At 52.8% G+C, this 23,969-nt stretch overlaps 1 protein-coding gene across 2 annotated transcripts in view; it reads left to right on the forward strand.

Annotated features, from left to right (window-relative positions):
- The first annotated feature begins 415 nt into the window (after positions 1–415).
- Positions 416–23,969, forward strand: part of UNC5B (unc-5 netrin receptor B) — a 60,140-nt gene continuing 36,586 nt past the window's right edge. For both annotated transcript variants that reach the window (XM_030951120.1, XM_030951121.1), the window contains exon 1: positions 416–574. In XM_030951120.1, coding sequence (XP_030806980.1) covers positions 487–574 — 88 coding nt within the window. In that variant the 5' untranslated portion in view covers positions 416–486. The remainder of the gene's footprint in view (positions 575–23,969) is intronic.

Here is a 23,969-nt window from a genome sequence, read left to right on the forward strand (position 1 = left end):
TGCCCCATCCCTGGAAGTGCCCAAGGCCGGGTTGGACGGGGCTTGGAGGAAGGAGATGATCTCGCACTCCCTTCCAACGCAGCCCGTTCCCGGCGCTGTGCCAAGAGCGCTGCAGGACGCTGCTTTCACGCCTTACAGAATTTCCGCGGGGGGCTCGGCGGGGTCCCGGCTCCGCTGGCGTTGCGCGGCTCCCCCTGGTGCTCGCCAGCCCCGCTGCACAGCGGCTCCCACCCACCCATCCATCCACCCATCCATGCATGCATGCATCCATCCATCCCCCGGGATGCCTGCGCTGGCCCCGCGCATCCCAGGCTGGGCCGGGCGGGGCGCGGCTGAGCCGGGGCTCGGCTGCCGGCAGAGCCCGCCCCGGGCCCGCCCCGGCCCGCCCCGGCCCGCCCCGCCCGGCGCCGGGCAGCCCGGCAGTGTGGCGAGGCGGGCGGGCAGCGCTCCGCTCCCGGTGCCGCTGCCGATCCCGCTGCCGCCGCCATGCCGCCGCCCTCCCTCCTCCTCCTCCTCCTCCTCCTCTCCTTCTTCCTCCCCGCGCTGCTGCTCCGCCGGGCGCTGGCCGCCGCAGGTAAGGGGGGAGCACAACTTTGGGGGGCTGTGGGGTGGGCGGCATCCCCCTAAAAAAGTTCTCTGCGGTTGAGGTGCCCGGCCTTGGGACGCCGAGTTGGTGTTTTTATTTCTTTTTTCTTTAATATAAAGGTGGCGGGGGGATGCTCCCGGGGAGGATGATGCTGGCAGCGCCCTCCGCGCCGGGGGGATGCTCCGGTCCGGGGGGAGATGATGCGCTGGGTGGCAGCGCTCCCTGCTCCTCGGGGATGCTCCTCGGGGGATGCTCCGCGGGGGATGCTCCGCGGGGATACGGGGCTGGCAGCGCTCCCCGCTCCGATGCTCCGCGGGGATACGGGGCTGGCAGCGCTCCCCGCTCCGGGGGGGATGCTCCCGGCGATGCGAGCTGCCAGCGCCGCTCCCTGCCCGCCTCGTCGTGCCGCTTCCTTATATTTCTCTGTGTGTGTGTATATATATATATATATATATATATTTATTTATTTATTTTTGTTGGCAAAAGCAAAACAAACCCAGCCCTGTTTGTAGTAGCGCCGGCTGTGATTCCCCGACAGGTCAAATAAGTAACTAAATCAGCCTGGATTTTTTTAATTTTTTTTTTTTACTGATTATTATTATTGTTAAATCTGCATTTTTATAAGCTGAGCGATTGATGGCCGGGCAGCCGAGTGGTCTTTTCCTATGGCTGTTCAAAGTTTCCTGTGCGCAGCCCAATCTTGTGATTGAGATGCACTTAAATCCAGCCCTTCCGTTAGCAATCCGTGCCACAGACAAGAAACAGAGGCACGTCTCTCCTGCTGCCCTCTCTCGTTAGGACTCCTGCGATCAAACTCAGCCTTTCCTCCGTATTTTCCCCCCCTCCATCCACTCCACAACTCCTGGACATCCTCAGCACTTTGTCCTTTGTCATCCTCCGGCGGTGGCAGAGCACAGCCGCCCGCATTTATTCCCCGCGTGTATAAAAAGATGTGCTCGAGGGTAGAGCTCAGAAGGGCAGCCCTGTAAAGTTTGATGGTTTTTTGGAGGCTGGCAGAGCCCATGAGCGTGTTGGGCAAGGTCGTTATCCCGGCGGGAATTCGGGATCTGTCGCTCCCCACAGCTCCCGGCTGCGAGGGTTTGAGGACAGCGTCGCGAAGCACAGATCGCTCTTGTTAAGGAGTTGAAAGCGTCTCCTGACGAGCTGATTTTCTAGGAAAATGAACCAAGCCTTCTTTTCTGAAGCGTAATTAAGGTGACGAGGAATTTTTTAGGGAGGGAGTCTAATGAGATTAATATTTTTTCCGCCTCCGCCGCACAAAGATCCAGTGTATTTCGGCAACTGGGGAACAGGAATGGCACTATTGATTTATCCAGGGGCCCGGACTTTGCTGCAGCAGCGTCCTCCAGCCAGAAGGAACTCTCTCCCTCGGTGGGAAGGGAGAGGTTTGAGAGCTGGCAGCTCCTGCTCGGCTGGGAGCGGTGCCGTGGGGATGGGCAGCGAGGCGCCCGGGGGCTCTGCACAGCACCGGGGCTTTGGGAATCCTGGATTAGCCAGGCTGGATTAACCAGGCTGGATTAACCAGGCTGGATTAGGCAGGCTGCTGTTGGTCAGGGTTTAGCCAAACTCTCTGTGGATGCTGAGGGGAGTTGGAGGGGATATCACTGCGTTTGTGCCTGGCTCTGCCCTCTTGTTTTTGTGTGAGCCAAGTTCATGCAGGGGTTGAAATAAAACTGGGCAGGAGGGAGGGAGAGAGGGAGGGAGGGAATAGAGAAGAAAAAAAACAAGTTAAACCTGACCCACCTGGCTCAGTTTGAGTCTGGGGAGCTCTCTCAAGGCGCTGGGCTGCTAATCTGGCATATGTACGTGTGTGTATAATAAAGTTTGTAGCTGGAGAGCTATAATTAGTGTTTCTCCAGGAGAGTTGTGTAGTGGCGGCATGTGATGGTGCAGAGGAGGGAGCTGAGATGGGTGCTCAGCCTGGGTGATCATCCACTCCCTTCCCCATCCTTGCTTGGCTTTTAGGGAGACGCAGAATTGTTTTCACGCAGAATTGTTTTCACTCAGAATTGTTTTCACTCAGAATTGTTTTTACCCAGAATTGTTTTCACCCAGAACTGTTTTCACCCAGAAAACAATTTTCTCTTTCAATAACAAAGAATGCACACGTTGTTTGTGTCGGGTTTTGCAGTGTGGGGGTAGAAGTGTGGTTTTGGATGGGGGTTTGAAACCCAGAAAGCATCTGGTCCACTCATCCATCCCCAGGAGCGCTGCTGGGTGGGGGAACCCAGCTCCCAGCGTGTCCCTCAGCCTGGGGCTTTACCTGCCAGGCTGCTCTGCAGGCTTCATCCTGCTCCTCTGGGTAGGAAAACAATTTGGGGTGAGGATTTGGAGCTTGCTTGAGGGTCTTTCCCTGTGGGGCTGCACAGAGGGTATAGGAGGGTGGCTGAAATCCAGAGGGTGACGCTGGAGGTGGACAAAGGTGTTTTTGGACAGCTGTCATCCTGCTGAAGGAGCATCCTTCCATCCTTCTGCCCTTCCAGCAGCAGGAAAACACCCAGGGCCAGGGGGTGGAGGGGGGATTGCAGCACTGGTGTCACCCAGCAGCATGGGGACATGGGTGGCAGGAGGCTGCCTGCCTGCTGCTGCCAGCCTGAGCAGATGGCTGGGGAAAAAATGCTCCAGGACCTGTTGCCTATCAAATCCTGCCCTTTGGAAGTGGAGGCTTGAGGACAGGGGTGTGTGGAAGGATCTCCTCAGGGTTTTTTTGTCTCCTTCTCCTTCAGCTGCTTTGTTGTGGAGCCCCCTCTCTCTCTCTCAGAAGCTGGTGCTCTCTGTGCATGATAGCAGCAGAGGGAAATACTGGAACAACAACAACAAAAAGGAGAGAAATGGAAAAAGGCTACTTTAACTTGGAAATGGTAGTTGTGGGGGGCAGGGAGGAAATCCAGCTTGCATTTACTCTGCTTAGAAAGCAAAAGCTGACCCTGTAAGGAGCTTGGAGGGTTCAGCTGTGTCCTTCATCTCTGTATGGTCCCCCTGGGTCTCTGGGGTGCTGGTTCCCTTTCCATCCCTGTCCTAGTCCAACAGGAATTTTATATATATATATATATATGTATATATATATATGTAAAAACCAGATCTGTATTTTGGGTCAGTTAGGTGAGCCAAGATGCTGCAAGGAGCTCTGCTTTCCTTCCATTTCCAGCAGTGGCATCCCCCTCCCATTGGGATAATCCTGGCAGCCCTGTGGGGTTTTGGGAGAGTGCTGGGATTTGCTGGGCAAAGCCAGGCTGGCAGGCCAGTGCCAGACCAGGAATGCTGTGAGATGAGGACAGAGGGGCTGTGTGGAGTGTGAGGAGTTCATTACAGCAGATGTTGGTGCCATAAAGCCACAGGTTCCTGCTGTTTCCTATTCATTTCTATCTTCCCAGCTTTAGCGATGCTAATGTGAGTGAAAACATTTCCTGGGGGGGCTGGGGGGGGAGATAAATCATCAGCCCCTTCCCTCTGGCCCCTTCCTGCCATCCCACCCTGTGGGAAGGAGGGATTAACAGGGGTGCAAGGGATGCCTGAGCTGCTCAGTGGCTGCCATCAGCTCCTCCGTGGCAGTTGGAGGCCCACTGGCTCCAATTTTGGTTTTCCATAATCTGCAAAGCTGTAATTTGCTGTAATCAGTTGTATTGTGCAAGCCACCCCTGCCTGTGAGTCAGAGCACGGCGGCACCGAGCTGACATAGCCCTGGCCCTTGGGATGCTGGGCTCTGTGCAGGGCATCTGGGTCTGCTGAACACTTCCAGGAGTCTTATCCCTCCTGGAAGTGCTCAAGGCCAGGTGGGATTGGGTCCTGGTCCTGTGCAAGGTGTCCCTGCCCGTGGCAGTGGGGCTGGAAAGAGATGAACTTCAAGGTCCCTCCTACCCAAACCAGTCTGTGACTCACTTCTGTTCACCTTGGGCTGAAGGGAGCCTGGGTGATCCTTCCCTGGCTCTGTCAGAGCTCAGGACCTTAAGGAAATGTTGTGTGAGCTGTATCTCCCAAAAGCAGAGCCTTTGTGGTGAACCAGCAGCTTCTGAGTGATGTCTGCCCTTACATTAGGCCAGAGAAAATCCTGTGTGACCTGCACTAGGGCTGGGAATTCACCCTGGGCTGAAGGGAGGCTGGGTGATCCTTCCCTGACTCTGCTGGAGTCAGGACCTTAAGGAAATGTTGTGTGAGCTGTATCTCCAAAAAGCAGAGCCTTTGTGGTGAGCCAGCATCTTCTGAGTGATGTCTCCCTCACACTAGGCTGGAGCAAATCCTGTGTGATCTGCACTGGGGCTGCACTAGGGCTGGGAATTCACCCTGGGCTGAAGGGAGCCTGGGTGATCCTTCCCTGGCTCTGCCAGAGCTTAAGGAAATGGTGTGTGAGCTGTATCTCCAAAAAGCAGAGATGGTTCACCTTTGTGGTGAACCAGCAGCTTCTGAGTGATGTCTCCCCTCACACTAAGCCGGAGAAGATCCTGTGACCTGCACCGGGGCTGTACTAGGGGTGGGAATTGAGCAGCTTTGGCTTGGGAGAGACAAAGAAAGCCCAGAGAAAAGCCCAGAAAGCTGCTCTGATGTCTGGTTTCACACCAAGTAAGAATTTAGGCATCAATCCCCAGCAGAGAGAGGCTGAAACACAAGGAGAGAAGACACCGAGGCCTCCACAGATGCTCCAGCCAAGCAGGCAAAGGAAGGAGGCCTGGCCCAGCCATGGGAAGGTGGGAAGCAGAGCTCACACACCAGACAAACACATTTTATTCCTCTCAGGCTGTAGGACACCCTGCTTGTGCTGAGCATGGTGGTGAGGTCCCTCCCCAGGACCTCTCTTGGTGGCAGCCTGAGGCCTTGGCCAGCTGATCCCCCTCAGGAACCCTCCATGAATCCTCCCTCTGCATCCCCGCAGCCCTGCAGGCTTGGCTGCATTTTTGCTCTCAATAAAAATCTCAGTTCAGGAGTGTGGGCTCGCTGTGTTCTTCTCCCTGCACGGGGGGTGATGCTGCTCCTCAGGGTCCCAGCTGGGGTAAAACATTTCTGCCCTCGGACAGGGCAGAAGCATCCCAAAGGCTGCTGCACCGGGAATTATTTTTGAAGCCTCCTGGTTTTTCGGAGGCCTGACTCACGGCACAGGAATGCGCTGGGCTGGCAGCCCCAGACCTGCTCCTCAGCCAGGGAAGAGCTGCTGCTGCTGCTGCTGCCGTCTCCTCCTCCTCCTCCTCCTCCTCCTCCTCCTCCTCCTCCGGAGCCCGTTCCCCATCCCAAACCGCTGGGCTGGGCTGGTAGCAGCCACGTGTTTGCTGAGCTTGGATTTTTAGGGGATTTTTTTTTCCATCCCTCTCCTATTTTTTTTTTTTTTTTTTTTTTTAAAGGGGCTCAACCCCTTTTTTAAAATTTTTTTAATTTTTATTGGGCTCAGCACCTCTGCTGAAGGGAAAGGCAGAGATCAAACGCCAGCCAGGCTGGGAAAAGCTGGGTGAAGCCACGCTGGAAAACGAGGAAAGGGAAGGGAAGCAGGAATTATTTAGCACGGGGCTTGCTCCAGCGTGTCCTGCACTCTGCCTTTAATCTCCTGCGAGTCCCTCCCTGCCTCAGCCCGGGTCTCCTCTGCTCCCTCCTGCCTGGGGTGGCTTCTCCCACTCTTAGGGAGGCTGATCCCAGTTCCAGAGGGCTCCCCCAGACCCACACAGGTGGGGTGTAGCTGGGTCAGGTGTGTAGTGAAACACCTGGGCTGGTGGGGAACGCCTGGGCCTCCTCCCCTAACTGGTGTAACTGGGGGGGTGTTGGAGCTGAAAGCTTTAAACCAAACTCCTGATGGCTGAGGGGGTGTTTTGGTCAAAGGACAGTGGTGACAAGTTTGTGTTTCTGCAGGCAGCCCACTCTTCCTCCATGGAGAAAGGGAAAAAGCATGGAAGCAAAGCAAGCCCCGTGTCACCACCATGCTCAGCACAGGCAGGGTGTCCTACAGCCTGAGAGGAATTAAATGTGTTTGTCTGGTGTGTGAGCTCTGCTTCCCACCTTCCTATGGGCTGTGCCAGGCCCCTTCCCTTGCCTGCCTGGCTGGAACATCCTTGGAGGCCTTGGTGCCTTCTCTCCGTGTGTTTCAGCCCCTTTCTGCTGGGGATTGATGGCCAATTTCTCACTTGTTTAATGAAACATCCCCTTTTCAGCTAATTCCTTGCTGCAACGAGGAGGAATTACCAGGTCCCAAGCCTTGGGAATGGCTGTGAAGCCATGAGCACAGGGATGGCAGTGGCACTGGAGGTCCAAAATTGGCCTGTGACCATGGCACTCGTGTTTATCCAAGTGAAATATAAATCAGGAGCTGCATCCCACTGCTTGATCTGGGTGGATGTGGCTGACAGAGTCCCCCAGCATTTAAAAATCAAATGGTTTTGAGCTATTTTTCCTGTTTGGCCTTGCCTGCTGTGTAAGTTCAAGGCAGTGCTGGTGTGTTGTGTTGTTAGTTGTCGTTTTTTATACCCTGGGAGGTGAAGGGTGTGAATTGAGACACTCACTACTTCTATTATTACTGCAGAGTAGTAATCTACCTGAAGAAGAAAAGTGAGCAGAGCTTTTCTGTCCTGGAATTCAAGGTTTGGGCTGTCCCTTTCTCCAGGGAAGCAAGTCCCTTCAGGAAAGCAAGAAAATCTTATGGATTTGGGGAAGCATTTTGTGTGATACCTGTGTACACACACACATACAGCACAGCTGCCCTCACTTCTCTCCCCAAATTATTCCCACATCTTTTGGGAATAACAAAGGAGGAGGAAAAGGGCTGGTTTGTACCACGAGTGATCCCTTCCCAGCTGGAATCCCCAGGGCTGTGAGCACAGGCTGTCAGCCCAGTTGTGCTGGAGCCAGACACAAAAGTCACATCCCGGCATCTCTGCTGCTTCCGGGGGGTCCTGCCAGTGTGGTTTCCTTCAAGACCCCATGAATAACCTTTGCTCCCCTGCTTCACAAGCCCGCACCCAGTGTGAGAGCTGAGGGATTGTTCCCCTTTGAAAGAGCGTGGAAAATCTCATTTTGGGATGTTTAATGCCTATTAGATCCATCTGCCTCCCTCTCGAGTGGGGGGAGAGCCCAGGACATCTGAGATGGGTGGGCTCGGGGACTCTGTGGGAATGATGCTGGGGGCATCAGCTGAGCATCCCTGCAGGTACAGGATGATGCAGAATGCTAGGAAGAGGTGTGGGGAGTGGAAAAAAATCTTCTGTGGAGGTGGGGAAATGCTCTTGGAGGTGATGTTGCTGCATGTGACGTCATTTTTGGGTGCTCTGCCTTGTGCTAGGGATGAGGTGCAGCACACCTTGATGTGTTGAGCCAAAGGCTGTGCAGGTAAAATGTGGGTGGGAGATGGGGAGTGCTCCTTCCTGGAAGGCACCATGATGCTCTTGCCCACCAGGCATCCCTCCCTGTTGGAGCTGTATGGAGAGAGATGTGGTGGCTCTTCAGTGATGGGAGGTGAGAGCAAGGCTCTTTGCACCCAGACTTTGCCCTGCTGTTCCTTTGTGAGTCTTTCCTTCTGTGGGGCTCCTCTCCTCCTCGGGAGCTGCCACTGGCATGGAAGTGACCCCTTTGCCACATCAACAGCATTTAAACACCTCTACAGGTCCCATTTAGCCACTAAAACGGGGCAGTTTGGGCTGGGTTTACTCCGGGATGTACCTGCCCCTCCTGAGGTGGATGCAGGATGGAGGGATGGGACATTTCCAGCCAAATCCAGGCTTCCCTGCCGGGTGGCTTGCAGAGGTGTGAGGCTATTAAAAGGGTTGTGTTGCACTGTGCAGCGTGGGAGTTCTCCTTAGGCAGGAGGTTGCAGAGCCCAGGAATTCCTCAGGACAGATTCCTGGGAGGAGGGACACGCCTGGGATGCGGCAGTGCTGTCAGCAGTGTCCTCAGAGCTTTCCAGGCTGTGAGGTTCAGGGCACGCATGAGGGCATCCACAGCACTGGCTGAAGGCACCAAGGTGAAGACTTTGTTTCACTGACCTTCCAGTGTACTCCCATGGTGTCTCGGAAACTGTAATTCCTCCTGACTGCTAGCTGGAGGACTGGAGCAATTGGGATGGAGAACAATCCTATGGCTGACAAATTGGTGTTGGGTCAAAGCTTGGACTCAGTGATCCTGGAGGTGTTTTTTAACTTCCATGATTCATACCAGGGCTTTGGAGTGTTTCATGGAGATGGATAAAGCGAAGTTCTTCCACTAGGTTGATGGGCTGTGCCTCCTGCCATCTTCAGGGGGTCTGGCTGTCCCTTTTTGGAGTTGCTCTCCCCCATGGGCCGTCACCATCCCACACCGTCACCCGGCTGTGTTATTGGCTCCATCTGTTTGGGTTGGCTTGGAGAACAGAAGGGAGGGTGTTTTCCAGCAGCCAGAACGTGGTTGCTATTTAAAACAACCAAAAAAAAACCCACAAAAAACCAAGAGAGAGGAAAAAAAATACACGGTCTGCTGCCTGCTTTTCGTCTGTGGAGCCGAACAAGCGTCCCCGCCCTCACCTGGAGGGGCATCTCTGGGGGCTTTGCAGGGCCCTGCAAGCCAGGGCAGTAATTAGTGCTGGTCGTCAGGGAGGATCCTGCAATGTGGCCGTGCTGTCTGCCCCGGGGCCGCTGCTGCCTTTGGGGTAGCCGCTGCCCAGGCGTGGGATCCCAGCACCTCCCTCCACCCCTGTTTATCCCAAACAAGGGGTGCAGCCTTGGCCTCCCCGCTGCCACGGCTGGTTTGGCAGTTGCTGGAGGGTGCTATGGTGTTCCTGCACTGGAATATTACTTTTGAAGGTTTTTCTTTCCCCCTTTGACAGACGTGAAATGTAGAGACAGGCTTAAAATGAAAGCATGGCTCCCAGAGTCCAATTACACAGCAATTAAAAGTAATCAGCGGTCTGGGTCGCTGAGCTGGAGAAGGGGTTCATGGAAGGGTTTTCTCTGCCAGCTTATCTTGGAGAAGCTTAAATGTCCTGTCTCTCCTGCTGTCTGGGCCCTGGCTGGGGGGCATCTTCACAGAGTGGGTCAGGCATTGCTGGAAATCTGAATCAGGCTGGGATTAAGGTGTTCCCAGCGCTCCCAGCTCCTGGCTGGGGCTGTGGCATCCCTACCCTGCTCCCTGCTCTCGGCTCTCCCCAGAGTTCCATCAGTCTGTGTTTTGGGGCATTTGGTGACATGGTGTCACTGCTGGGTGCACATGGTGATTCCTGGGGCTGTCTGGGCTGGAAAGAGGAAGAGGAGGTGGCACTTGGGGCTCCCCTGCCAGCTCCATCCAAGCAAGTCCCCCAGGCCTGCAGCTCCTGCCATCCTCCCCTGTCTTTAGGAGGAGATGCTGACTCAGTTGTGGAAGCAGGTTTTCCTGCAGGATGTCTGATTCCCCTGCACATCATTTTGGCTGCTTTTTGCAGCCAGAGCCTTGCAAGTGCCTCCTTCTGCGCTCCGGCGTCGGCGCTAACGGGATTTGTTACAGGAGAGGGGATTTGGCTGGGGAGCTGCTCGGGTGACTGGGATCCTGAGTGTGATGAAGTGGGGTGTGGGCTGCCAAGGGCTATAAAACTCTTTTCCTCCCCCTTTTAATTCCCTCTTTTCTTTTTTTTTTTTTCTTTCCATGTGTGTCTCTGCTTTATGGTTTGCTACTGGTGAATGACTGGGTTTGGATTTAAGAACTTAGAGCCTTGTGGCTAATCCCTATCCTGGCTTGTGGATCCTTTGGATACCCTGATATACATAAAATACATATGATATATATGTGTGTGTATATAAAACAAGGCATCAAGGCACTTATTTCATATTTCTAAAATTTATACACCAAGATAAAAAATGCTGGCTGTGCCCAAAGCTGGAAAAGCAAGATCCAAAAGCCGAGAAGAGGGTTGGGTTTTACTTGGGCTGAGCAGTGACTAACCAGAGCTGAGCTTTTAAAACAAATGCTTGGGATAAACTGGTTATGCAAACTGGGGCGAATTGGGCAGGTTCCTTTGTAGTTTATAGCAAAACCCTGGGAGTCTGGGGCGTGTTGGGGCCGGTCCTGACGGGGATGGAAAAACCCACACGCCGGCTTTGCCGATGGGGTCGCAGCCGATGGGGAGGGATCCTCAGGGATAAGGAGCAGAGGAAGCCACAGGTTCAGCTCCCTTCAGCTAAAACCTTGAGTAACACAGGTCCTAAACACAAAGCAGGTCAGAAATAGATGACTTTTCTTCCTTTTTGAAGTGTGGTTTTTAATACCTGCTCAGAGGAATCCGTGCTGTGCTTGGCTCCAAGGAGCTGTCGGGCTTGCTGGTCCTGTGCTGCTGAAATTCACCAATTCAGAGGATTCGGGGTTGTTTTTTTGCCTGGGACACGCAGGCGTGCCAGCAACGCTCTGCATGCCTTGGGAAGGCTGTCAGGCTCACAGACCACAAGGCTTCTGGTCTCCATCACAGCCGCCGCTGTTTTGGCCAGGGGCATCCGTCTGTCCGTCCGTCCGTCCGTCCGTCCGTCCGTCCGTCCGTCTGTCCCACAGCCCTCCCAGGGCTCCTCTCCAGCGTGGTGCTTTGAGGACACTGGGAGCAAGAAGGGGGTACAAGGCCCCGTTGGGTGGATTTTTTAACTCCACCCAGCCCTGTGGGCTGGGAGAAGGTGAAGCCTGGCTTTTTGGAGAGGCAGGGTAACGCTCCATAAGAATCCCACTTGCTGCTTCCTGCTGGATCAGGCTTCTGGCTCAACAAAGACCAGCTTATGCTGCCGTAGTCATTTTGAGGGGGAAAAGCCTGGCTGCTGGATGGAGCAGAAAATTATATGAAAACTGCCTAACAGGAAAATAAAAGATGATTTTTGAACTCAGGGAGGGGAAAAGAGGAGGTGAAGTTGCTGCTTAACCCCTCGGAGCACTGCTGGACCTGTTCACCATTCCTGCATCCTAAAGGATGCTTCTTTCTGGCTTCTGGCTTGTACAGAGGGATGAGGTTGGATGTGGGGCCCTGTGAGAAATAGATTTGTAAAGAATTTCTAGAATTTGATAGAAAGCTTACACAGTCTTGTACAGTTGTAAGTAAGCATTGAGATAAAGTGTGTTGACTTAGGAAGGTTATAGAATAGAGATGATGTTGTTGAGAGAGGGATTGAATTAGAAATAAGTTTTAATAAGTTTTAAAATACGGCTTTGTAAAAATATTAAACTAAATACTAAATACTAAAGCTAAAATATTAAACTGAATACTAAACCAGGACAATTAGATATTTTAGAGAATTTAAATTGTGAAAGATGGGTTGTAGTAGGATGATGTGAGGTGAAAATATAGGTGATTGTTGTTAGAAGTAATAGTAGTGTGGTAAAATAAAATCTTAAATAAAACCTTTTAAAACACCTCTCAGTTGCCCCCTCTCTGTAAAAGCTGGGAAAACCCAACAGGACCTCAGTGGTCCCGGGCTGGCTGGGGAAGGAAAATCTTCCCTTGTAGAGCCAGTTCTTGCTGTGCTGCTCCCCCCTGCCTTTCCCTCTCCACTGGCTGTGTTTTCCTCAGTATTTATGGCCTGGCTGGAAGGAAGGGGACGCTCCAGCCGGGTTGTTAATGACCCCTGCACAGAACAGCAAAGCCCACTTAGCAGTGTCGGCCGAGGGGTTTTAGTGCAGCCTCTCTCCTTCCCTCGGAGAGGGATGGATGGGAAGGGCTGCCAGCACCATTCCTGCCTCGCAGAGAACAAGGCCTGGGGTTTGTGTGCCGCGGGGAGGCGGGGGAAGGAGCCTGTGGAAAGTTTAGTGGGGGAGAATTCAAACCATATGTTCCGCCCAGGGTCGAGTTGCAGAGCTAAAAGCAGCAGGGAAGCCAAAGGAGCCGGAATCCTGCAGCTTGGCTGGGCTTTGCATCCCTGTAGGTGTGGGGGGGATTCATTGTGGCCTGTTCAAGGATGGTTTTATAAAATAAACCCTCCCTAAAAGATGAGTTGGGTCCCGTGCCTAAACCCTCCCTAAAAGATGATTTGGGTCCCGTGCCCGGCACTCTGCTGTCCTGTCTGGGGTTTCCAGGGCTGTTTCCAAGCCTTGGTGTTCCTCTAAATAATGCTGGGAAGAAGCTTGTCTGGGTTGTCCTGAGTTCATGGTGTTTGCAAGTTTGATGGGAAGTCAAAGGAAGAAATTTCTGCCAGAAAGGGAGTGCCTGCAGCTCGCTGGAAAAGCAAGGGTGGTGTGCCCTGCACCAAGGCTGTCCTTGTGGTCTCTTTCCAGCTACAGAGAGGAAAGTCAAAGTGGAAAAAGTTATGTGCAGGCAGCTTGTAGAGTCGTACAGGCATCAGACCTGAGCAATCTGAGCTGGGTGAAAGTGCTTTGAAAAAGAAACCAGAAGCAGGAGAAGCACCGAGGTCTCCCAGCAAACTTTTTGAGCTGGGAGATCTCTTTTGTTCCCCAGACTAAAGGCATGGAGACAATATCTGATTCCCCAGCCGGCTCCACGGAGCTGTTTGCAACCTGTCAGCTTGGAAACCATCTGCTCACAGCCCGTGGGGACTGTGCTGTATGTGGGACACAGAGAGAGGGAGGCTCTGCCATGACCCCCGTGGGATCCAACCACTCTGCACCACCTTGTCCCCTGCCCCAAGAGGAGTTCCTGTGCCTAAAACACCAAAAATCCCCATGGATTTATCTTTGGGCTTGCTGGATTATTTTTTGTTGCTTGTTTGTTTGGGGAGGGAGGGGTGTTTCTTTTTTTAGCTTCATTTCCTAAAAGAAAAAAAAAAAATCCAGACTTTTTTTTTTCCCTTAGCTGCCGTGCTGTTTGTATGTCTGCATCCCTCTCCCTCTGACTCAGAAGATGTCTCGTAATTAAGTGCCTGTCTGATTAGGAAATTAGCAATAAAGTTTTTATCTGGGCTGGTCGGCCAGTGAGAGGGATCTATTAATATCCCACTAAAAAAAACCAAAAAACCAACCCCAAAACATCAACAGCATAACACTTGCCACCTACTATTGGGGAGCACAAATGCCATGTGGGAGGGAGGATTTGGAGCAGCACATCCATGGGAAACAGGCTTTGCTCTGCTGCTTGGGGGATCACAGTGTATGATCAGAGATGGGGCACCTGGAAATTAATGAAGGATCGAGGAAAATGCTGGAAAAACCTTAGGCAAGGTGAGGGAAGCGCTGAAGGCTGCTCTCAGGGCATGGCAAGAGGCACTTGTTGGCTGGTGACCTTAATTTGAAGGAAATGATCCTTTGCTAATGATGTTTGAGATGGAAGGGGAAGCACGAGAGGAGCATCCCACGCCTGGGCCAGCAGGGAGAGGCGGGGAGGCTTCCTTCCAGCTCTGCAAGAAATCACCTGGCACGTGGGATGTGGGGCACTGATGGCAACCACAGGGCTCAAAGGTTGGAGGAGTTTGAGTTATCACAGACTTGTGGGCCAGGATTATCCTGCAGCTTTGGTTTTCCATGGTTTTTGGGGAGCAGCAGTTCCTGGCCCCTCCAAAAATGGAGCACCAAGGGGAAGGAGGGTGGGGGGAAGAGCATCTTCCACTGAGATGGTTTCAGCTGCTTCTGCAGGTGCTCAGGGAGTCCCCAGGGTTTGATCTGGCTGGTGTTTGTCCCTTGGGCAGTGCCACAATAAACCTGGCTCTTGCCTCATTGGGTTTGGGACACTCCAGCTGCCCAGGAGATGCTGTAATCCAAGAGGAGCTGAACCTGAGGGAGGATGGGTGATGAAAGGAGTCCTTGTCCTATTGCAGACAATATTGCAGAGTCCCCTGGGTTTTAAAGCACGTTCTTTGCAGAGACAGGCTCTTAATGCAGTGCAGGAGAAGGCTTGGAAAACCAGGAGGAGGTTCTCAAGGAGCTGGTGGAAATGAGAACCTGGAGCTAGGAAAGCTGAAGTGTGCTTTCTTCCAGCACCAGGATGTTTATTGCAGATAATTCAGAGAGATGGCATCTCTTTTGACTTAAAAAAAAAGAAAAACAACCTCTATTTTGAGACTGCTGAGAAAGTGACTGCCCCTTGTGATTTTTCGCAGCTGAGATCATTTCTGGCTGAGTGAATCCACTCTGGAGGTTTTAGGCTCAATGTGTATGGGTGAGCTCAGAATCTGAATTCTTATGGAGTGTGGGGTGGGGGTAAATCTCAATCTCTTTGGACCAAAAGATGCATCAGTGAAGAGAAGAATTTCATCCACTTTTGGGGTGAACTGTGATCTGGAGCTGCTGTGCTCTGAGGGAAAACAAGAAATGAGTGTTTGCTGAGAGCACGTTTAGCAAAAGCTGGAAAGAATTACTCCTCTTTTCAGAACTAGGTAATGCACATCATTTTGGGAGACACTGAATTTCACCAGTGCTCATTCAGGCCCAGATTCAGTCTGTTCCCTGGACTGCAGACTTTGGGAGAAGAAATTAAGTCCGAGGCAAAGCCAGGCCGCCCATGGGAGGGACTGAGGCTCAGAGCAGGCTTTAATTTCAGCGGTGCAGCAGTGTAATAGTGTTGTTTATAAGCTTCTCTTGCCACATGAAAGCAACGTGGCATTATCCTGCTTGGCCCTAAAAGCAGGGAAGCAGCCAGAAGAGGCCTGATTACAGAGCAGCAGCTCTTTCTTCCCATCACTACAAAAGAATAGACAATAGAAAGCAGGATCCAGTTTTAGCTGCAGTAATGCAATGCCCTCCTTCTGGTGGTCATGTCACATGCTGCCTGAGTAACTCCCATCCTTGTTTTGCCTGGAAAACCAGCCTTGGAGGGAGGGAGGGAGGGAGGGGAAGGAAGGAAGGAGGGAGGAAGCAATGGCTTGGGCTGGGTGATGCTGGGATCAAGTGCCCAGCTGTGGGTGGACCTTGTCTCTGGCCACCTTGGGGACATTCAGCATCTGTGGGGACAGCAGTGGAGCTGGTGGGCTGTTGGTTTTTGGCTCAACAGCTCTAGGAATGGGGGGGTGGTTTGGCTGGAGCTTTGGGGTGTGCTTGGGAGGCTGAGCCTGAGGCACTGGAACTCACAAATCAGCTTTGTGCTTGCTCATTGCTCCTGCCCTGAGCTTCTCATTCATGTATGAGGGTGGCTAAGCCATCAAAAACATGGATTTAGTTTATTTTTCCCTCAAGGATAACTAACTTGACTGTTTTAAGACAGTTTGGAAGCAAGATGGGGGACGTTCCCAGCTTATTTTGTGTTGCTTGGCTTCCCCAGGTTGGAGGAAGGTGGTGGCCTGCAACATCTGTGGGGACAGCAGTGGAGCTGGTGGGCTGTTGGTTTTTGGGTCACCAGCCCTAGGAATTGGGGGTGGCTTGGCTGGAGCCTGGGGTGTACTTTTGGGAGGCTGAGCCTGAGGCACTGGAACTCACAAAATCAGCTTTGTGCTTGCTCCTCGCTCCTGCCATGAGCTTCCCATTCACGTATGAGAGGGGCTAAGGCATCAAAAACGTGGATTTCAATTCTTCTTCCCTCAAGGATAACTAACTTTATGGTTTTAAGGCATTTTGGAAGCAGGATGGGGGATGTTTCCAGCTTATTTTGTATTGCTTGTCTTCCCCAGGTTGGGTAATGAGTGTGGGATTTAAGAGGTGAGAGGGTGGTTGCTAAGGAGAATGGGGACCCCTCTGAGGCCCTGTTGTCACCCCCATCATTGCAGGAGGTGTGGAGAAAATTCCAGTGGAGATAATTTTTTTAAAGTAGCCACAGGTCGCAGCTGGATTGCTTTGGGCTCTGGCATTCCCAAAAAAGCTGGATGGGAAAGCAGTGCAGGGAAAAACCCACAGCAGAAACCTGGCAGCTCTTTGTGCCCGAGACAAAGGGTTGGTTTGGAGTTACAGGGAAGAAAAGGAGCTGTGTTTGGGGAAGGTGTTGTAAGATGGGTATTGGGACTGGGACGAGCCAGATGAGGCCAGAATGAGAAAATACATTGTTGAGGATGATTGAGGATGCTGGCCCTGGGGAAATCTTTCACCAGCCTCCTGGTGCTGTGGATGCTGATTTTCCCACTTCTCTGCAGCTTTAAACATGCAGGAGACAAACTGTCCCTGGGCACTGGAGTGGCAGGAGGTGGGTGCCAGCATCACAGGTGTGTGCTGGGGATGCCACCAAGCCCCAGAGCTGCTGCTGCCCCCAGCCTTTGTGGGGTTTTAACCCCATTTCCCCCTCCTCACTCAGTCGGCAGGTAGGGGCACCTTTTATTACACCTTTTTTATGCCCAAGACTAATGGTTCAGGCTGAATGTGTTATCAGAGCAGTGTCTGATAAGTTTTCTGCCTCGAAGCCCTGGGGAAGTGCTTGTTCAGGGCCACTGCAATAGATTTTCCTCCTCTTTCCCAGCTGCCTAAAAACGGTGTGATTTCTTTTTTACTTGCTCCTTAACTGAGCATTATTACTTTAATCAGTGGGAAGAAAAATGCAGGGCCCAGCCAGTGTTGTCCATAAAGGCTTGCAATACCTCTTTGGGCTTTCATAAACCCACAAATGGTTGCTGATAGGAAAGAATGAATCCCTGATTGCTCAGATGGGCTCGGACCCTGTGAGGGAGGTGACAAGGGTGGAGATGGTGGCTCGATCTTGGCTGTGGAGGTGGATGTGGAGCAAAGGGGGCACCAGGACATTGTGGAGGGGGATGCAGAGGCCCCAGGTGAAGTCTGGAAGACAGGAGGAGGTCCCACATGGAGTGGGATGCTGAGCATCCATGGAAGCAGCCTCATGTGCATTAATCCAGGAGCTGCCTGCAGCTCCCCTTTCAAGCTGTAATTGCCAGAGCCGGGAGAGTCAATCCATATCTATTTAAAGCACTTCAATAAATAAAGATACTAAATAAAATCACAGTGGCCCTGCACTCTCTCTGAGCTTCTAGGATTTCCCTTTCCCCTCCCCACGTTTGCTTCTGGATGCATCAGGAGGTGAAGGAAGGGAAGGGATGGGAAGGGTCGGGAGTCTTGGCTTGTGTGGGTCACCTACACCTCTCAGCTGTGGGTCTGGAGCCAGACACCAACCTGGACAAATCAGGGAGAACGTGCCACCCAAATGAGGGATCATCACCCCAAATCGGGACCCAAATGAGGATAGGAAAAGGGGGACACACATTTCCTCAGGGATGTTTTATTAAAGGCAGATTTCCATGCACAGCAGAGGAGTCCCAGTGGTCGCTGTTTTCCGTGGCAGGGAGGTGACAAGTGGGGAGCTGTCTTTGCAAGTCCTCTGTAATGCTAATGGAAGTGCAGGTTGGCTTTTTGTTGTTGTTGTTTGGGGTTTTTTTTTATTTCCCTCCTGCCCCTCCCTTGCAAGGACTAACCAGGGAACACTTGTTGGAGGATAAAATTAAAAAGCCCGTGGTGGTTTATTTTGAGGGCAGCGTGTTTGCTTTCACTTCATGCTGGAGGGAATTACTCTGCTGCTGTCAGCAAATAAATAAAATAAGAGCTTTGTTTTAAATTAGACTTTCTTCTGGTAGCTAATTAGGCGAGCTGATACCTGTAGTTGCATTACCTAGGCACCGACTGTACCCGGCATATTTGAGGCATATGGCTGCTGTCGGCAGCTTCTAAACTTCATTAGCCCCTCATTACGATTTTTTAAAATATCCCCTTAATTGGCTGCGAATTCCCTGGGGCTCTGACGGCATCGGGACTCCTTCCCTGAGAGGCTCAGGGATGAAGCTGGGGGATGCTGTCCGGCATGGGGTACACGCTGCGATGCTTCCCAGCCACCGAGGTCAAACTTTTGGGTTCCTAATTGTGAAAATGAGCACTGCGGGCTGGTTTTGGGTGTTATAAGAGCACGCAGCCCTCATGCCGGGGGGGAGCTGAGGGAGCGCCAGGCTGGAGCCGCGGCTCCTGTCCCACCTGGAGGGAGCTTGGCTGTGCCTCTGTTCCCCTCCTCGCCGCTGCTGCTGTGGGCTGGCTGGAAGTTCCTGTCGGTCCTGTTGGGGATGGGGATGAGCCCCGGGCAGCTCCAGAACTGGGGGCTGAGCAGAGCCTGCCTTCCTCGTCCTCCTCAGAATAGAGCCCGCCGCCCTTCTCCTCAGAGCAGAGCCCGCCGCCCTCCTCCTCCTCCTCAGAGCAGAGCCCGCCGCCTCTCCTCCTCCTCCTCAGAGCAGAGTCCGCCGCTCTCCTCCTCCTCCTCAGAGCAGAGCCCGCCACCCTCCTCACCAGCGAGGAAGGTCTGGGGTCTCCTCGCCAGGGAGGAAGGCTCTGGGCTCCCATCCCACAGGAGGGACTGCGAGGGTCCCCAGGCTGAGCCCTGAGGGCTCGGGGTGGTTTGGGAACGGCTCACAGCTCCCACCCGGCGTCTTTTGGGCTGAGATCATCAGGAGTCCTTCCCTGAGGGGCTGCCCCTGGCAGGGATGAAGCTGAGGGGTGCTGTCCGGCATGGGGTACACTGTGCGATGCTTCCCAACCACCGAGGGCAAACTTCTGGGTTCCTAATTGTGAAATGAGCACTCCGACCTCTTTCTTCGTGGAGAGGACGGGGCTGTCCCGGCTGGCGCCCCGCGTCCCCCCGGCTCACGCCTGGGGCATTCCCAGCCGGGCTCCCGGCCTCTGTGGGCTAATGAAGCAGAGTCATTATCCCCGGGGATAATTACCGGCCCTTGCACAAGGCGGGGGCGCTTCCGACCCCTCGGGCCTTGCCGGGAGCCGGGGCTGGGCCCCGAGCCCCGCGCACCCCTCAGTCCCCCCGGCCCTCACCAGCTCTGCTCGCTGTGGGCAGGGGCCAGGGGAGGGGGCTCTTCCTCCCCCTCCTCCTCCTCCTCCTCCTGCCCCCATGCCGCATTCCTGCTCGGGAGGAGATAAGGATCCAGTCTGGCGCCGGGGTTTCAATGCGCTCCTTGATTATCGGCAGGCGCCGGGCAGAGCCCCGGGCAGCGATAAGTGGGGAAGGGGAGCGGGGAGGGGGCTGCCCTGCTCTGGGCAGCACAGGCTCCAGCCCACTTAAAAGGCTTTCCTTTTCTTTCCTTTCTTCTTCTTTTTCTTTTCTTTTTTTTTTAATTTTTTGATTTTTTCTCTCTTTTTTTGCCTGTGCACCCAGGGCTGCAGGGGCCTCACACGGTTGTGAGGGGATGGAGGGGGACGAAGGAAAGATGTCCCAAGCTCAGCAGTCTGAGTTCACAAAATCACTGAATAATTTGCATCAGAAGGGATCTTAAAGCTTAAAGACCATGGCCAGGGACAGCTTCCCCTATCCCAGGTGGCTCCAAGTCCTCTCCAGCCTGGTCTTGGACACTTCCAGGGGTTCAGGTGCAGCCACAGCTTCTCTGGGCACCCTGTGCCAGGGTGTGCCCACCCTACAGGGAAGGATTTCTCCCTAATATCCAATCAAACCCTGCTCTCTGGCAGTGGGAAGCCATTTCCCATTGTCCTGTTCCTCCAGACCCTTGTCCAAAATCTCTCTCCAGCTCTCCTGGAGCCCCTTTAGACACTGGAAGGGGCTCTGAGATCTCCATGGAGCCCCTTTAGACACTGGAAGGGGCTCTGAGCTCTCCTGGAGCCTTCTCCTCTCCAGGTGACCCCCCAGCTCTCCCAGCCTGGCTGCATGCAGAGGCTCTCCAGCCCTTGGAGCATCTCCTTGGCCTCCTCTGGACTGGCTCCTGCAGCTCCAAGTCCTCCTTGTGCTGGAGGCCCCGGAGCTGGACACAGCTCTGCTGCTTGGGAAAGCCATCAGAGGTCATCGAGTCCCAACATTTGGGCACAAAGATGTCACCACCAAGCACATGGAGGTGTTTTTCTCCCTGGGAGGGGGGACATATGTGTCCAACATCACCTGCAGCAGGCACTGTGTTCATGGGACACTGTCCCTTCCCTTTCCAGATGTTGTATTGCACATCTGGGCCTCCCACTTTCCCCACCAGTCCCTTGCAGCTCTTCAGCCAAAGTCCCTTCTGGGTTTTAGGGGCTCAGGGCAGGGTCTTTATCAGTTGGGTGAGCCCTCCACGGGACAAAAGCTCTTATCATGTCGGTGTCAGGGCTGTGGCATCTCTGTCTGTGTGCAATTAAACCCCATGTGTCTCCTCTCTGCCAAGGAATCTGGAGGCGAGGGAAGAGCCTTATCTTCCTGCTGGTGGCTGGAATGCTCTTGCAGCCCAAAGGCATTCCTCTGCTGTGCTAATGCTGGGGATAAAAAAAAAAAAACACCAAAAAAACCCCCAACAAAACCAGGGAATTTTGCCCTCTCTTTTCACTCTTAAGCTTATAAACAACAGTGCATCATCCTGGGGAAGGGTGGTGGGGTTTGGGTTGTTTTTTTCCCCTGAAGTTTTTTTCCTCCTCTAAGTGTAACTCTGGGCTGATATCCCAGGAATGTGATCGCTGGTGCTCGTAAAAACCCAGCTTCTGGCCTCCTCCTTCCTTCCCAGGCATTGAAGAGCCAGGCCTTGGGGATGAATTGGTGGGATCTCACATCCACTGGGATACTCCACAACACATGGGGCCTCTGGTTTCCGCTGTGAGCTCTCTGAAGCTTCCTGCATTAATATTTGATGCTTTTCCTCGGGGTGAACATTAACAAGAAGTGAGCACCACCAAAAAAAAAAAAAAGGTGCTTTTTTTTGGTTTTTAGTGGAAGGGAGAGAGAAAGAAGGAGGGGAGAAAAGCTGAAATGCAATCGTTTTTTATGGCTTTCCGGAAGGGCTTGGATGTGGCTTGGACAGCATCGGGTCAGGAGCAGAAGGAGCAGATAGCCCCAGATCCTCCCTGCCTACTTGCATCTTTCCCTTTCAGGTCGTAAATATAAAACCACTACTTGAAAAACAAAAAGCTCGTTAAGCTGTCAGCGGGCTCCCTCTTGGAGGGTCGTAAATGTGTCTCTGAGCAGTGGCTTTGGTTCCTGTCATGGCTGGGCTCAGGAACTGGGGCTGGAGGGAGGGAGGTCCCTGCCCGTAGGGGTGCTGGTGGTGGGCTCTGACCCCACTGACATCCCACTGCCATCCCTTTAAGGCTCCCCATCCCTTCTTGTGGTCTTCCTTGTGGACCTCGAGGTGTGAAGGTGCTCCAGTGGAGCAGGATTGTGTGAAAAACTCCAATCACTTGTTTTTAAAATTTTAAAAGTTTAATAGTAATGAAATGGTTATAAAAATCATAATATAATTAGAGTAATAATAATTTGGACAATTTGGATTAGGACAATATGAGACAATAGAAACAAAGAGTTACAGACAGTCCAGGTACCTCTTTCTGGGCAAAACAAGCCCGAAAAAGGCCCCACGTTAACAGAGGATTAACCCTTAAAAGCAACAGCCTGTTGCATATTCCTACACCTCATCCATGATGCAGAAATTCCATTCAAACACAGGATTCTGTCTGGGCAGTGTCAGCTTCTTCCTCTGAATCCTGACTGAGTCTTCAGGGCTGAGAAAGGTGGGAAGAACTCGATAATGGAGCAATAAATTCTCTTTCTCTGAAAGATTTGGGTGTCCTGTGGCTGCTATCTTGGTGTGAGTCCTTTCTTAAAAAAAGTATCTTACATAGCATAGTTTCTATTTTAACACCATGTTATAATCTAAAACTATATTTAACACACTAGTTAAGAGAATTAATACAGCATCGCTTTCTAACACAACACATATAATATTCATTTGAATATTTGCCAAAAGCCAATAATAAAATACGCATTTTTCACAATTGGAAAGATGGGTGCTGATGTCTCTACAAACAACTCGATGGGTGAGGGTCTTTAGGAGAAATGGGATTTATGTTTATAGTTTACAGAACCCAGGCAGTTTGAACTCCTGAGCTGTAGGGTGATAGGCAAATGGGTCTGCAAAGGCTTTTTCAGAGCGCAGACAGCCTGAACTTCTGAACTTTGGGGGAAAAATGACATGTTGGAGGGGGAAAATGTGTGCTAGGCTCCTCAAGCAGGCTGTACTTTCCTGGTACCTCAGCCAGCAGGGAAAGGAAGAGGCAGCATGGGGCTGGGAGAAATCTCTCAGCACCGTTGGGTGGTGGAGTCCCCATCCCTGCAGGTGTCTCAGGACATGGCACTCGCTGCTCCGCTCTGGGTGACACGGTGAGGATGTGTCACAGGTTGGACTCGATGGTTTTGGAGGTCTTTTCTGACTGAAATGATTCTGTGAGTCTGCTCAGGGTTGTGTGCTGGCAGTGACAGCCTCGGTGACCGTCCCTGGCGGGGCCGGGCGCCAGGGGTAGGGGCTCAGACTTCTGCCTCTGTGTCACCTCATTGATTGAAGCACAAACAGCTCGGCTCAGCTCCTCGCAGCTCGCTGAGACAGGTGCTAGAGATGATCCAAACAGACCACGAACAGCAGGGAGGAGCAGGAGGAGGTGATGGGGAGAGCATCCCGTTGCCTTCTCCTGGGAGGCGCTCTGCAAAGGGGCAGCCAGGAGAGCTGGTTGCTATTAGGGCTGAACCAAACTCAGGTTGTTCTTGTGCTGCTGGGGTTTTCCCTTTGTCCCTGGATAGGCAAAACAACTTTGGGGATCCTGATGTGGGGACAGAGAGGGAGGAGATGCAGAGCTGGCGCTGATGTGACCCCACGAGTGCCAGGAGGCTGCTGGTTGGTGCAGGAGTAATCCATCCCGGGGTGGAAAGGATACCAGCATTTTAGGGCCTGTTTTGCTTCCAGAGGGAGATTTTCCGTGCTGAGAATAAGGACCCTTGTCCCTGTGATCTGGTTGTCATTTAGGGCCCCGATGTTTCTCCTGCACGCAGCCGCTCCCGCATTAACATCTAATTAGCAGCAGCTTAAAAACCCCCACGCCTGAACTGCCTGAACCGGGAGGAGAAAGAAAAGGGTGAGGAATTAAAGATGCAAAAGACCTGTTAGATCATCTGGTCCTTCCTTTGGGATTGTTCCGGCAGTGTTTTGTCCAGTCTTGTTCAAAAAGTCTCCAGGGCCATTACGGCTTCCCTCAGAGGGCTGTTTCATTGTGTACCGAGAGAAACCTTCATAAATGTAAAAGCTTTATACAATTGAGGTAAAAGAAACAGATTGAGTAATTGTATTGTTCTTTGTAATCAGCTTTGCTGTTCATTAATTTCCTCCCCAAAGCCTTATTTAGGCTGGGAATCTGAGAGAAAAAGCACGTGTGAGGGATGGTGGGAACAGGCTGCCTGGCTCCGGTGGGTTCCTGTGCATTACCCCGCTCTCCCTGACAGCCTGGATGTGTTCAGACACCTCCAGGAGCCCTGGCTGCCCCTGGGCTGGGCCAAATTCTGCTGCAAAGATGGGGATAGGTTCATCCTGCAGTGGGGTCTGGCTCCTCTGAGCAGCTCCTGATGCTGGAGCTTTCTCATGTAGCTGGTTTGAAGTGACAGCACAAAAAAAGGCTACAGGTGGGCATCAGCTGGTGCAGAAATGAGCAGAAAAGAGGAGGCACAATGCTCACCCTTGTGCTGCAGTGGCTCAGGGGTTTGGGAGCCGTGCCCTTGGCTGCAGGCTGTGCAGTGACACGGGATGGGACACGCAGCATCCCTCTCTGTCCCTGACACATCAGATGCTTTTTGCTGGTGGCGTGTTCTGAGTGAGGC

The sequence above is a fragment of the Camarhynchus parvulus genome, chromosome 6, assembly GCF_901933205.1.
Source record: "Camarhynchus parvulus chromosome 6, STF_HiC, whole genome shotgun sequence".
Lineage (NCBI taxonomy): Eukaryota > Metazoa > Chordata > Aves > Passeriformes > Thraupidae > Camarhynchus > Camarhynchus parvulus.